General features: G+C 45.9%; 1 protein-coding gene across 1 annotated transcript in view; it reads right to left on the bottom strand.

Annotated features, from left to right (window-relative positions):
- ABCA1 (ATP-binding cassette, sub-family A (ABC1), member 1) overlaps positions 1–14,462 on the bottom strand; it is a 76,591-nt gene that overhangs the window by 1,913 nt on the left and 60,216 nt on the right. The window contains exons 26-46 of the mRNA XM_010181945.1: positions 14,172–14,220; positions 13,169–13,282; positions 12,666–12,814; positions 11,740–11,864; positions 11,294–11,392; positions 10,121–10,310; positions 9,871–9,965; positions 9,474–9,506; positions 8,803–8,908; positions 8,089–8,163; positions 7,514–7,683; positions 6,414–6,591; positions 5,747–5,862; positions 5,514–5,658; positions 4,125–4,248; positions 3,366–3,495; positions 3,112–3,232; positions 2,868–2,930; positions 2,285–2,391; positions 1,718–1,859; positions 324–458 (exon numbers count right to left, since the gene is read on the bottom strand). Coding sequence (XP_010180247.1) covers positions 324–458; positions 1,718–1,859; positions 2,285–2,391; positions 2,868–2,930; positions 3,112–3,232; positions 3,366–3,495; positions 4,125–4,248; positions 5,514–5,658; positions 5,747–5,862; positions 6,414–6,591; positions 7,514–7,683; positions 8,089–8,163; positions 8,803–8,908; positions 9,474–9,506; positions 9,871–9,965; positions 10,121–10,310; positions 11,294–11,392; positions 11,740–11,864; positions 12,666–12,814; positions 13,169–13,282; positions 14,172–14,220 — 2,466 coding nt within the window. The remainder of the gene's footprint in view (positions 1–323; positions 459–1,717; positions 1,860–2,284; positions 2,392–2,867; positions 2,931–3,111; positions 3,233–3,365; positions 3,496–4,124; positions 4,249–5,513; positions 5,659–5,746; positions 5,863–6,413; positions 6,592–7,513; positions 7,684–8,088; positions 8,164–8,802; positions 8,909–9,473; positions 9,507–9,870; positions 9,966–10,120; positions 10,311–11,293; positions 11,393–11,739; positions 11,865–12,665; positions 12,815–13,168; positions 13,283–14,171; positions 14,221–14,462) is intronic.

Below are 14,462 nucleotides of genomic sequence, written 5' to 3'. Positions count from 1 at the left end.
CAGGAATGCTGTCTTCTTTTGTAAGCATAGAAATCTTTGCAGCTGTACTAAGGTGGTGAAGATGCTACAGAGCTGGCAGCTGGGCATCATGTTGAAGACTTTCACTTCCCCAGTGATTTTTCAGAAACAGAAGCCTGGAGGGACATTGTAGCTTGTGCCTACATTTAAATAAGGAATCTTTATTTCCATGTGCTCTTTGCTTATGATTAAGTGACTAATGATGTATTTAAGTGTTAGTTGGCTATGAAATATGTAGTCTTCATTTGAATCTGATTTTTCTGTTTTCCAAGGAAAACATTAATGAGCAAAGGTTGCAGACTCACCAGAAAAACCACAGGTGGCCCTCCAATGAGGGCAATGGCTGTGGAGAGCTTGCGCCTGTTCCCTCCACTGTAATTCCCAGCACATTTTTCTCCATATTTCACAAGGCCCAGTTTCCGAATTGCCCACTCACCAACCTACAAGAGACAGCACATCATCTTGAAATAAGCACATCTACACAGTGAGATTTTCCTTACAGGCTTTGGTTTTAAAAACATTTTTGAGAAGGGCTACTCATCTGAAGCTCTAATGTGGTACAGACATGGGTTTTGAAGCACCCTGTAGATCAGGATATACACAGTCCTGCCCCTGGGGGAACAGAAAATCCCTGGCTTCACCTTACTGGCCACCAAGCATGAGTTCAACATCAGCTGAGCCATGTAAACCTCTGCTGTAGTGCTCATTGCAGCACCAGCCTTAGCTGCATTTCCAGTTGCTGTGGGCTTGCAGCACGGACACGGTCACTACTGACACATGGCAAACCCACCGTGGTGCATCTTAGCCCTGGAGACAGATTGGAAGAATCTGTTTTGTTATTCAGCAGCATTACTACTGATGCCAATAGGCAGGCATGCCCTGGGGATGAAAAAGTGTTGGGAGAAGAGATTCAGCTATTACTTGGATCATATTCAGACCTGGGTCCCTTTTTATATGAGGCTGGTGGGAACATCACACAGAGGAACCTGCCAGCAACCTCTGAAGGACCTTGCAGTTTTCACCCATCATCACTACTCTCAAAGAGGGATTCGCGCTACCTGGACATATCTTAGGCACCGGATATGGCCCTATCCAAAGCAGCAGGTACAGATGTCATCTTCCTACTACAGCAGTTCCTGTTCTGCAGCACCCAGGACACGTATAGTGAGAACTGCTGTTAATTCACGGAAACAGCACTGAGAAGGGTGCTGTATGATACAGGTAGCTGTCAGTAATTGCCTAAAGACTGTTAGTGTAACCCCATCTCTGAATGCTGAAATAGCAACACTTTAATGTTGCAGCGTGATCAACCGGAAAGATGTAACAGCGAGCGTGAGGCTTCTGTTAAGCTCTGGAGTGCTCGTTCCCTGGGTCTTTGAAGAATTAACTCAAGAGCTGGTGAGGTTCTGCATGGCCTGCAGCTCCACAGCCCTTAAACTCTTAGGAAAGAAGTCATTCATTGGAGAAGTGCATCCACTAAGAAAATACAGGACCCAAAGTATGTGCCCTTCCATTTAGTACACTTTTGTAGGCAGCACTGAAGAACCACAGCAACCTTGGTTTGGCCTGGAAGGGGGGCAGATTTCACCATGAAGTATTTTCAGCAGCTTCACATCATGGCATCGCACGCATTGCAGGGAGCGTACACACAGGCAGGACCAGCTGGTCACTGGGGTAGGTCCTGGGGTATTTCCTTTACCTTGCAGACTTCTTTCTCTGGAACGCCCCTCAGGAGCGCGAAGAACTCCAAGTGCTCTCGCCCTGTCAGCAGTTCATTAACAGCATCGAACTGTGGGCAATAGCCCATGTTCTGATGGACCTCTTGGATGTTGGACAAGATACTGTAAAAGGAAAAACCCTTTTTTAGGATTTCACAAGTACATGCTGCTATTTTAGGTGTTAAAAGGAGGAGAGTTAAACAGTGGTTTTGGAATCACTGAACGAACAAAAATACAGGATCTTGAAAGTCCATCTTGACCAAATTATTTTTTTTCTCTCAGCTTCTCCCCTTCTTTTTTAAAATATGGCACTTAAACATGAGAGGGCAGGTAGAAGTGACTACCAGACTAAATGAATTTTGCTAAGCCACTGAAGTACTTTACCAGACTCGGCAAAGGGCTGAAACAGATGCCAGCAGTTGAAAAAGGGAGAAGTAGGGCAGAGTTTAGACTTGCTGGAAGTGGAACAAAGGCTTTGCAAGCTGGAGGAGAAAGCACCAAAGGATCTGCTTTGACACAAAGCAGAGGAAAGATGCAAGGTCTTTCACCTGTTTCCTTTGAGGAAAGCTTCTCCTCCTGTAACATCTGTATCTCCAGTTAGCATCTTAAAAGTGGATGACTTGCCAGCACCGTTTACTCCCAGGAGTCCAAAGCACTGGGGGTAAAAAAAAGCAGATGAGTACAGTGTGTTTGAGAATAGGATCCAGCTGCATCCTTTTCAGCACTGACAAGATAGGAAGGAGCAAATGTGACCCCTCAAGACAGCTGGAGGGAGTCTTCAGTGCATTTTCAGAAAAAAAACCCCAACCCTCTGGACTTTCATTTTAATTATAAATCTTTAGGCTGGGAAAATTAACTAACTGTGGTGTCACCTTGGTGTAATACCACCACAGCGTACCTGTGCCAAACCTTGGAGGGCACCGGAGTTTGGCCTCTGGTCCCTGACACTGAGAGTTCAGCATCTTCTCCAAAAGCAGATAGACACAGAATCAGAAACTGCTTAACCTCCAGGCAATTTCCTCTGATGTAATTTGAACATCATCTGTTCCTGATCTTACTCTACCCTTTGCTGTCTGTTGCTCTTAAATACTGCAGTAATAACAAAGCAATGAGTTTGACAGATAAGCTTACCTCTCCAGGGGGAATTCCAACACAGATCCTATCAACCGCTGGCTTTCGCTTCATTCTGTAAATCTGAAACCAGAAGAAAAAGAATGAGAAGGACAGTGTCAAAGAGAACTACAATTAGAGCCATACATACTCAACTCTAAACACGCTCCAGTTTTGACCCCACTGAACTCCTCTGAATGAGGTTTCTGGTGAACTGCATGGCTTTGTCCCAATAAGTCTTAGGAATGCAGAACATTTCTGTCACCTTGGTTAGCTCCTTGATTTCCAAGATGTCACTCTGTCCTCCTCCACTAATTATCCTCTGTCTCTCTCTGTTTACATCCTCATCTTCATCATTCACAGGAGGCAGCTTGGCATAGACAGGCCTGCAGAGAGCAACATGATACAGCCTTAGCAGAAGATGACAGAGCTGCCATAGTTTATGTTCTCTCCACTTCATGAGGGACACCAAATAAAACTTCACCTGCCTGCAGTGGTCAAGTGGAACAGACAACCTACCTGGGTTTGATGAAGAACCTGTACTGGATGAGCACAGTGATAAGGAAGAAGACAACACCTTCTACTGCCATGGCAAAGAGGTTCCTTCCCACCAGGTCCCATGACAGAGGGGACACAAAACGATTTTCTCCTGACAAAATGAGATGAAGAGCACAGTCACCTTTCCAGAGCAAGAGTGGTGGGCTAGAATTTCTTCCTGCAGAGCTCACCAAGCTGGGCACTGGGGCAACTGGAGAGCAACCAGTGGGAGGAAGGAAGGGACAGACCACACAGGGGGGCAGTTGTTGCTGCATACACATTTCCTCCTGTAGCAAAGCTGGGACTTGGGCCCAGAGAATTCAGTCTGCCAAAGAAGAGCTGGCCTCCCCTTCCCGAAAGGTTAGTGAAGCAATGAAAGACTGTGACTCAGGCCTGGCATCTGCCTCCCATTAAAAAAAAATACCCAGCTTTCCAGAATCCTAGACATTTCTTGCACTTGGTTCAATGATCCTCTCCATACACTTGGCTTTACGCATTTTTATTTAATGCCTCTAATAACTTAAAGCTCTGGGGATCGATCTGCCATGCACTCTTCATCCTTTGTAACACCCTAAAGAGCACAGCTGTGGAGACTTGCCAGCTTTGATCAGATCTGTGCTGCAAATTGTGCACTTTCAGTTCCTGAAAAGTCAGGGGAGAAAAGGGTGCTCATCTGGAGCAGACTCAAGCTTTACCTATTCAGTTCAGACCACTGCTCCTATGATACACAATTTCACTTACCAAACCTCTCCAGAGCATCAGCCATGGCCTGGTTTTTCACCATGTCAATGAGTCCCCGCCCCAGGCAGAAGTGGGGGAAGATGAGGAAGACAGACTTCAGGATGTCATTGATGTTGTTCAGCTTCTGCTAAGACAAAAATCAAGTGCCAGTGAGCCATCCAAGCAGAAAGCAGCCACCACCTGCCAAGTGTGACCCATGTTGTGATTGACCACTCCCTCTCCCAACAGTGCAACCCCACAAAAATTCAGGGATTAGAAATGCTCTTCCAAGAGCCAGTGCTATAGCTCCTCTGGACAGCCAGTGTTGTTGCATGGCTCAAAATGCTATTAATACAAGCAAACTGCACCAAAGGAGAGAGTGCGCCACTCACAGTCTACAAGGCAGTGTCAGCAAACAATACTGTGTAGAAAAGCTACAGGTTTAGGAGACAGGAAAGTCGTGCTTGCACAGACTGGTTATCTCAGTGGCTGTGGGCTGCCCCTCCCTATTCCATACTGGAAGTTCAACTCCTTTTCCTGTCCTGTCTTCCAGTTGGCTTGGCCTGCAAGTTGGACTCACAGCAGCCTGAGGAGAGGTTCCTGTTCTGCCAGGCACTTATCTTCAAGCATCTACATGTTTTTACAGAGCTAAAACATGCCTTGTACCAAAAGAGGTCACAATCAAAGATGCCTCCTTATTCCCATACACCCATACAACCAACAGGTAGCTCTTACAGGGTCTCCTCAACCTCCTCCCACAAGGCACACTTCACACCAGTGTGGGTGAAACAGGGCCTGCTAAGACATCTTGTGTTGCAAACAGGCATGAGAGGAACTTGCACTTTCCCCAGTAGGCATCTTGCTTTGGAAAAACTGAAGTGATATTTGTATGTTCCTAATACAGTTAGAAAAAATATCTACCACAGGAGGCAAAACTGAGGGCAGCTAAAAGTCTGAATGCTTGAAATGGCCTGTAGGATACAGAAACCACCCCTAATGAAGAATACGTGGGAAATGCCATTTGAACCTAAGAAAATATTAATTTTTTTTGATGCTAAGGGGGATTGAGAAGTGGAAGAGGTTGCCCAGAGAGCCTGTGGAGTCTCCATCTCATCTCTGGAAATGTTGAAAACCTGATGGCCCTGAGCAATCTGCTCTAGCTGACCCTGCTCAGAGGTAGGACTAGACAATCTCAGGAGGTCCCTTCCCACCTTAACTATTCTGTGAACATTGCTGAAGTGGGCTTTAACCCATTTCCATCAGAGCCTGTGTTTAAACCACTGCAGTGGCTAATGGATACAGGTCAGGGGCTAGCCTTTCTGGAGAACTGGCTGCTGAAGGCAACGTGGTATCAATATGGAAATAGATCATAGCAGCCCAAGACAGTGAGCAGCTTCTGTGGAAACATACGTTGTTGGTGAAGAGCTCCAGGACAAAGGTAGCCACACTACCATTGATGCCAATGAAGAGGTTCACACTGGTCAGCACAACATATGCTGTGCTGGGGATTTTGAACACAAAGGAGGCTGGATACATGAGAGGGGTGATGGACCACCTAGAAAGAGGAAAGGCAGCAACATCAGACAAGCACCTTTCAAGTCTAAGAGTCTTCTCAGTCATCCTTCTGATGAGAAATTCCTTACCCATAGAGAAACAGGAGGAGAGCCAGTACAGGCAAGTTGGAAGAGGACACATATGACTTCTGCTGGAAGCAGATGAAGATGATGATGACGAGTGTGGCTGGAACAATGTAGTTGCACTAGAAGGTATAAAACATGGCTTTAGGTTTGTTTCCAGATGACAAAAAAATAAATGAAAGGTGTCTTTCTGCTCTGAATCAATGGTTTTCAACATTCTTCAATGTTCTCAAAGTTGTTTCCAATTGGCGGCTCTTGAGTGTCACACGTGTGAACTACAGTGTAGTACATATGCATTTACATTTCTTGGTTCCTCTAGAAGTAGTCAATAGACTCTCAGAGGTTCTGGACAACACAGGTTGAAAAAACCTGCTTTGAACAGAGCAGAACAAGGGGCCACACAAGCAAACATTTTGGGGCAGGTATTTTAAAGTGACATAATAAATGTTGATGACTGAGCTTATAGTTGCCCTCTCATCTTCTGCTCAGCATTCCTTGTCCCACTGAGGTGAACCACTGCCCCAAGAGAGTGAACACAAAAGTCACAGGACAGATTATATTCGACTAATTAATGTGGTGCTCACTGGCCCCAAATGCACCTTGCACGTCAGTGCAATGGACACACTGCGAACACCAAATGGAGGACAGTTTAGCACAGTCATAAAGCCCTTACCATATCCCAGACGAAGTTGGCCAGCCAGTAGATCACAGGCTTCACACCGCTAATGAACTGCAGGTGTTTAGCCTTGCTGACGCGCTCCTGGATAAGAAAGACCACAAAACTGGCAGGAACAAAGGACATGGCAAAGATCACACAGATGGAGACTAAGACATCCACGGAGGTGGTCATCCTAGACAAAAAGAGAAGAAAACAAAGTGTTTGTATGCTGGTGCTGGCTCCCTGGAGGTGAAGTTAGGCAGCTCATGCAGGGCAGTGCAGAAACCATTTCTCCTTCTGCTGTCCTTGTTTTGCAGGGTAAAGGATGAACACATCAGCCTGTCTTAACTGTGCAGTTTTTCTCCAACCATACAACAAAGGGAACGCACACAACCTGTTGGCATCTCAAGTACAGCACCACAACCTAGCAATTGGTCAGTAACTTTAGCATAATAGACTGCTTTCTGCCTTCCTTAACAGCACCACTTTGTTTCCCACTTAATGCATTTCTTGGGACTGTTGGGGGGTTGTTTGGTGGAGGTTTTTTCCCTGTGTTGTTTTAAAGTTCAGAGGTATCTGACTGTCATCTGTCACTGGTCTAAGATTTGAAGTATGTATCTGCAGATAGTTTATGAGTCCTGACTCTAGTCGTGATAGCAGAGGACTACTCAATGCCTCAGAGTAGTAAGTTCTGTACATTACTGTGGACCCTGCAGATTAAGACAGTGGGCAAAACTGAACAGGATCTATCAATGGCTCCTAGTCAAATGGTAGCACCTTGGGACAGAAGAATGACTATATTCATGGTGAGTCGCCATTCTGGATATGGCTGAGAGGAATCTCCCAAGCAGCAGATGACACTGGATCTTAGAAAATGCAGCTTCCAGGGACTCTGAGCTATAAAAAGCTTGTGTAACAGTGCAGTTCAACAGCAAGGGTTCAACAGCACATGTTGCCACCTGCCCAGAACACACAAAGTAAGTCCAGCAAGTTAGAGTCTAAACACCACAGGCCACTGAGTGTCCTTCAGTGAGTCCAACACCTCACATGTTGCCTGTTTCCAATAATCAGCAGCTGATGAGCCCAAACCCATCTGCATTCACGTCAGGACTTACAGGGCCACTTCAGAGAGCTGTTGCTTGGTGAGATTGAGTGGGTGATTGAAGGCAGTGATCCCATAAGCACTAGGGTTTTTGCCCTGCTGCAGGTTGGCCCGAAGGATGGCATTGTTCATCACATTCAGGAAGGAGGCAATGGCATGCCAGCCCTTGTTGTTGAACCACACCTGCAAGAGACCACATCAGCATCAGAAAGACACCAGGTACCTCAGCTACTCAAGAGGCTCCTGAGCCCTGCAGAACATCCCTTCCTCTATTGAAGGCATATAATTTCTTTCCATATCCTTCCAACTAGCTTGCTCATGGATAGAACATACAGTTTGATTAATAACCACAAGAGGCTGCTGGAAGCTAGCACGGATCCTGGGCCTTAGGCCTAGATTCCAAGGGAGAAACAGATTTTGGGGAAACCCACACAAGAATACAAGCTACATTTGCTCCACTAGTAAATACAGAGAGCTCTGGTCTGCACAGCTTTCCAAGGCAAACTGCTGGGACTTTGCTAGTTAAAAATAACTCTAGGTTACCAGAGCTTCAAACAGCAGGACAGAAGTGAGGACTGGTTAATTTACCTTTACGTTGTTCTTTGTATCTAGGCCTTTCATGAAACTTGACAAGCTGTTGAGAAACCGATCTCCAGAACTCCCCTGCAAACAGCAAAGAGACAGTTACTTCCCCTCTGAGAGTACCTTTATTCATGTCCTGAAGTCTAATGGGGGTCACACTACATTTTTCAGCTCTCACAGTTTTCTTTCCATTCTGCATCCTGTATCGACCAGACCAGAGGTGGTAAGAAGGCAGAGAAACTGTGGATTTCCTCCCTGCTTTCCTTTCTACAGTCACACTGGTAAGAGAGGTCAGTCCTAGGCTTGCTTTTTTCCCAGCATTAAGCATTAACCAGAGTTACAGGAAACCTTCAGAGGCAAGGCAGACTCAGCACAGGAAGGCTCAACTAAGGTTTTGAAGGAGATGGCAACTTAATTACCTGAGGCAGCTTGTCCTGTCCTGCCATAAAACACTCAGAGGTCTCTGTAATCCCTACTGGCTTTCCGCTGGTGTTGGGCAGAACCCACATCAGCAACTTGGACAGCATAAGACTCAGCTGAGCACGTTCTCAAGCCTTCTGCTGCTTCCAGACACCAGCCTGGGAGACCTCAGCTCAAAGGCAAAGGGGAGAAGCCACTGTACACAACTAACATAGACACGCTCCTCATTTCACAGCTTCCAAGTCACCTCCTAAGTAACAGGATTCTGACATCCTGGGTTTATGGGGGACAGCTGCTCACCTGTGGTGGCTCCAAGATTTTCTTCATCTGTTTAATAGCATCAGTGACTTCATGGCTTGGAGGAAGCATGAGGGAACTGCTGGCTCCCAAGGAAAAGCCACCATACCTGAAAGTTCAGACAGAAAGTGATGCTAAGACCTGACTACTCACTGACCTCTGGAAAATATCAGTCCTCCTCCCTCACCAAGTGTCTCTTCTTCCTGCACTATATCCAAGGCAAGTGCCTCTACTCTTACAAGAAAGGATGACTTTGATCTTCCTACAGTGCTGCTTAGCTATGATGTCTCCTGGTCCTTGTTTCTGAGGTATGTATGACTGCTCAGTATTCTGTTCTGTTTAATGAATGCATCTATCCCCTGTTGCCAGTGCAAGCAAAGCAGGACACCTTCCTGCTTCCCTTGCTTGGAAGAACAGCACCTCTCAGGATGGAGTATCAGGAGGCTGGTCCTGCAAATTTTTCAAGTCGATACTGCTCTCCGCATAAGGCAGGTACGCTTTCTAGTTATGTCCTCTGGGGCTGTCCCAGTTTATCTTCAAACATTCTCTTTCAACATTTGGCAGTCAATGAGTCATATAAAAATAAACTGCCAAGTAGGATGGGTCTGTCCTGCTTAATATAGTGCTCAAGTGTTGGTGGATACATACAAGCTAAAGAAAAGGCAGTAACTCACCTGAACTCATTCACCCAGATCTTATTCTTCAAGCTATGGAAACAAAAAAGACAGACAATGTATAACATGTGGAACACATGGCCAGAGAAAAGAGTGCAACAGGCTTTCACATCTGCGATATGCCTCCCCACTCCTCTTCAGTGCAACCCTTAGGGTTGGTTTCCAGACTTTCCATGTACTCTGCCTACAGGGCTCAGGACATCCCCCTTGGAGCTGCCATAGCATCACTAATAAAGCAGAAACACCACTTGACTTGTGGATCAGAACAGTCTGAGGAACTGAGTGGGTCTGGCCCACTGCTGAAGAGTTTGGGTTGCCCCGATCTATTTGTCTGATCTGTGTAGCATCCCCCATACGGCACACAGCATTTGGTGGACAGGATATGTTCAATAGCTACCTTTTAGCAATGATCTGCACATAGGTCTTCACTAGGTAGTCTGATATATTGCGGCCTGTCAGATTCTGGAGGATGTCAGCAGTGTCTTGCTCACGCTGGCATCACCAGGGAAAACACAGATAAACACCAATCAGAAAACGCAGATGCCAAGTCAAACAAACTCTGTGCAGTGCTGCATGCAGGAATCACACCCAGCCACTCTGCTCTCCAGGAGCATCCCTCACCACAGCACCACTGAGCTACCTCCTACCTGTGGAGGTGGTAGGCCGCCTGCCCCAGGGGGGCACACAGGCAGCATCTTCTTGATCTTTTCATTGCTGCACTCGCAAGATGGGGAAGGGTTCTCCATGCTCCAGTTGCCTTTCAAGAAGATGTCCAGGACTGAGTCTGGGACTGAAGCGGTGGTCCATTCCCTCTGCCCCACAGTGCAAGGAGTGTCTCTGTGTCAGGCGGCAAGGCAAAAGCAATTTTAAAATAACTGTGATGGCTTTCGCTTAAAAGCCATTTAAATAAGAGTTGAGACACTTCTCTCTTCTAATTCGCTCTGCAGCATGCAAGTGCTTTATTTCAGTCAGTTCCAGCACGCAGAGCATCCAGAGTTCAAGGAGTGTCCAGACTCTTAGTCACATGTAAGGAGCAGGGAGTTAGATTTCATGACCCTTATGGGGCTCTTCCAACTAGAGACATTCAATGATTCTAAGACTATGGCAGACAGTAACTTCTTGGATGACATTTCTGCTTTTGGGGCACCAGAATATTGCTCTTCTCCAAGTTAGCATCAGGGGGCAGCCTCCTCATGCCTGATGGATGGAGTAACCCAGCTCCTGTATACGTTTTGCGGGCTACAGCTTAGTTTTCACCACTGGCCAGCACATAGGGCCACTTGTCCCTCTCCCCATCATCCTGCGAACATGAGCTGCAGTTCTTCCAGGCTAGAAACAGACCACCCCACTCTGTGCACCCCTTCTGCACTCACAGCCTGGATCTTTAATGGTTTGCCCAAGGCCATGCAGCAAATCAGTGACAGAGTTAGGAAACACCACATTGTCCGATTCTCCACTCTTTCTGCTGCTGTTTGTGGGGGTGATAACCTAGGTTTCTAGTGCAACTAGAAACAGAGGATTGTGGAATGGGAATAGCTACAATCAACAACATACAGCAACATAACTAGGTACTCTTCCATGTTCAGGACCAAACAGTAATTAACCATCTCTGTGAGGAAGGACTTGGACTCAAATCTTATTCCCTCACCATGGCAACTTTCTAAAAGGTTCTGAGCAGAAAAATGAATGTAATCACAACATTTTTCCCTTAAATTCTGCTCTGGCCATGCAAGACTATCATTCCTTAGAGCCAGCTAAATCTACTGGGTGACCAGAAGCAAGGGCTGGGCTACCTCTTCTCAGCCCCGAGTACTACTTACGGGATGGAGTATCCCTGCATACAGCGTGTCCCAAAACCAGGCTTATTGAGAAGAGCATCCAAAAGCTGCTGAGTGCCTGCATCTTCTGGAGCATCATTGCTATGGGTACAGCAGAGAAACTATTAGGCCAGTGGGCTAACATGCACACAGGCTGAGAGCACAGTGAACATCAGGAAAAGGATATGGGTGGAGATTTCCCTTTGAAGAATGCTTGGCCAAGGAGCACACACACTCCTGAACCATTCACAAATGGATATGGCCTTGCCAGTAGTTAAAGTTGGCATTTAAATGTCTGAAGAAAATATCAGGACTCTATTAAAACATGCTTCTGAGCTAAGCACAGAAAACAAATTTAAACAATCTAGTAAGGAATTCAGTAACTTAGGTTTGGAGAGAAGAGCAGAATTGTAGGATTTAGCACCATTTCTAGGCCACAAGAACCATACCTAATGAAAGTGTACTGCTCATCATACATCCAGGGCTGTAATTCCAGGCTGGGATACTTCCCAAAGGGAGGAACGATCAAGCTGAACATGAGAGCAATACACACAAAGACAGCTGGCAGCACAATCTGAAATTGCAAGGAAAAAGAAAGCCTTTTTTAAAGCAAATGTTCTCAGAGGCATCAGGAGCTACATATGAGTCACTTAATGGATCAAAACTTTTTCAAAGTTTTCAAAAAAAATTCCCAGGAAGGACTTTGCTATTTACACCAAGCCATTGCTAGACACCAATACAAGACCTATCCTGGCATTCACAGAATCACAGAATTGCTCGGTTGGAAAAGACCTCTGAGATCATCACGTCCAACCACTCCTGTCTACCCCCTAAACCATATCCCTAAGTACCTCGTCTACCCGCTCTTTAAATACATCCAGGGATGGTGACTCCACCACCTCCCTGGGCAGCCTGTTCCAGCCTCTGACAACCCTCTCAAGTAAAGAACTTCCTTCTTATCTCTAACCTGATCCTCCCTTGGCACAGCTTGGTACCATTTCCCCTTGTTCTATCCTCCATCACCTGGGAGAAAAGACCAGCACCCACCTCTCTACAACCTCCCTTTAGGTAGTTGTAGGTGGTGATGAGGATGCTTGCTTAGGATGCAGAGGATTCAGTCTCAAATGCTGCTCTCAAGGCCAAATTTGAATTTGAACCTCAGGTGCATCCTTGCTGTGCCAGAATACTGTAACCACTTGGTTGTCATGTAAATCCTTTCACTTGCACAGGCCCCCTTTTGCCCAGCTGTGCAGTGAACACCAGTTTTTCTTATCTGTATTTCCTTGAAGTTTTCTGCTTGCCTTCAACTCTGAATACAACGCTTAGTCCAAAGCTGTCCCTGCTGAGGGACTCTGCACATGTTGGGTGCTCTCACCTGAGCAAAGAAACCCTTCCGGCTTCTCTTGGCAATAAGCAGCCTCTTCCACAACAGAGCCATGAACTGCTGCTGGGTGAGCTTCCAGCCCTTTATCTGGTAGGAGCCTTTCCCGTCCATACCACTGAGAAGGTCTGTCTCTCTGGATTCTGCTGGCAAGAAGAAATGACCCTGATTCAAAAGCTCACAGAGATGTTCTCTGGGGACTTCTGTGTTGGGAGACACAGGGTGACTGCTGGAGCAGCTACTCTCACTCGTAAAAACAAAAAAAAAGAGAGAGGGGTAAGCAGAGATAGCAGTAGAAATTCACATGACTGCATTTTCACCCTTATTTCTCTGAGCCTTGGAGGGAGTCTTAAACAGGCTGTGAATACTACATTGCCCACTATTCCTAAAGGCAAAGAAACCACCAGTACTTTCACAGTCTCAGCTTTATGATCTGCAATATTTATAGCATGAAACAGTACTCATAAGAAAAAACCAGGCTTGAGACCCAGCAGTACCTGGATCTATATCTGAATCATTAGGATCAAAAGCATCATCTTCTGTAAATGGACGAAGGCAGCTCTGTCTGTCTCCAAACACACGCCTATTCCTTCTGGCTGGCAACGTCCCATCTGAAAATAATGCAGTTATGATTAGTGAAACTGCTTCAGTTAATCTCCAGTTAGCCCCAGAAAAACTAAAGCAGTATCATTTTCGTTTTACATGCTTCCATTTGCAAACTGAGGAGCTGTGCTGGACTCACTCCAGCATAGCAGGAGTAAAACCAAGAATGTCACTCTGATGGGGTCACATGTTTTATGCACCATTTTTTGTGTGCTGCCCTAGAAGATTCTTCCAATGCCCTGGACACTTTTTTTTATTTAGGTGTGGAAACTACAGGCTGCTCTCACTGTTAAGAAAATTCTCACTTAATATGCATATGACTCCAAGTGCAATTTGCTAGCACTAGTTTATCAGTGCTGGCATGAGCCACTCTCAGAAAGTTATTTGGTCTCTACAGCAGTCTGACTGCCAAGAGTTCTTCCTATTCCTCAGAGCAGACAACAGCGTCAGTCAAGTAATTCACAATACACCCAAACACTAGAAACTCTCCACTATTACAAAATAAACAGGCTACCACTGAGTCAATAGAAGTTAACAGTATATAAAAGCTAAGTATACTAAGAACAGCTATTTTAGGTCATTAAAAATACCAGCACAGCAAACTTTCAGTTCAGTCTGAAACAGGGCCAGTCACACCTGGCATATGTCATTATATAGCTGGACATGTTGCCATACACAAAGGCTACCCATTTGCCCAAGGCAGGTGAGACCAGAAACGCTTCTCATTTGAGATACCCACTAAACCCTTTATTCCATGGGCAGCTAAGCCCTGCACTGAGATTTTACTCCTGAAATATCTATGCTTGGTCAGCCTTGTGCTTAAACAGCTCAAATACTATACTAAAAGGTACCTCCCATGAAGTCTCATTCAACATTGCAGGAGAAAATAACACCCACCTGAGGTTTCTGCATCCACACCACTATCATCAGCCACTTTCAGGAAGATCTGAAAAGCAATGATAAGTGTCTGAAAATTAGAAAAGGAGCAATATTGTGTACACTCCTTCAGAAGTAGCCATGAGAGAGCACAAGACTGATAGATGCAGCACAAGAACAGAGGATACAGGGTTTACCCCCTGTGTGATGGGAATATGGACATGGTGGCTTTTCTCTAGCTGCCAGGAGCCAGCTTGTAACCACATACCAGCCACCCGCCTTTCCAGCACCAGTCCTTGGTGCATCTCAAAC

This window comes from Mesitornis unicolor, unplaced genomic scaffold (assembly GCF_000695765.1).
Source record: "Mesitornis unicolor isolate BGI_N332 unplaced genomic scaffold, ASM69576v1 scaffold26083, whole genome shotgun sequence".
Taxonomy (NCBI): Eukaryota; Metazoa; Chordata; class Aves; order Mesitornithiformes; family Mesitornithidae; genus Mesitornis; species Mesitornis unicolor.
This window is presented reverse-complemented; position numbering and strand designations above follow the sequence as displayed.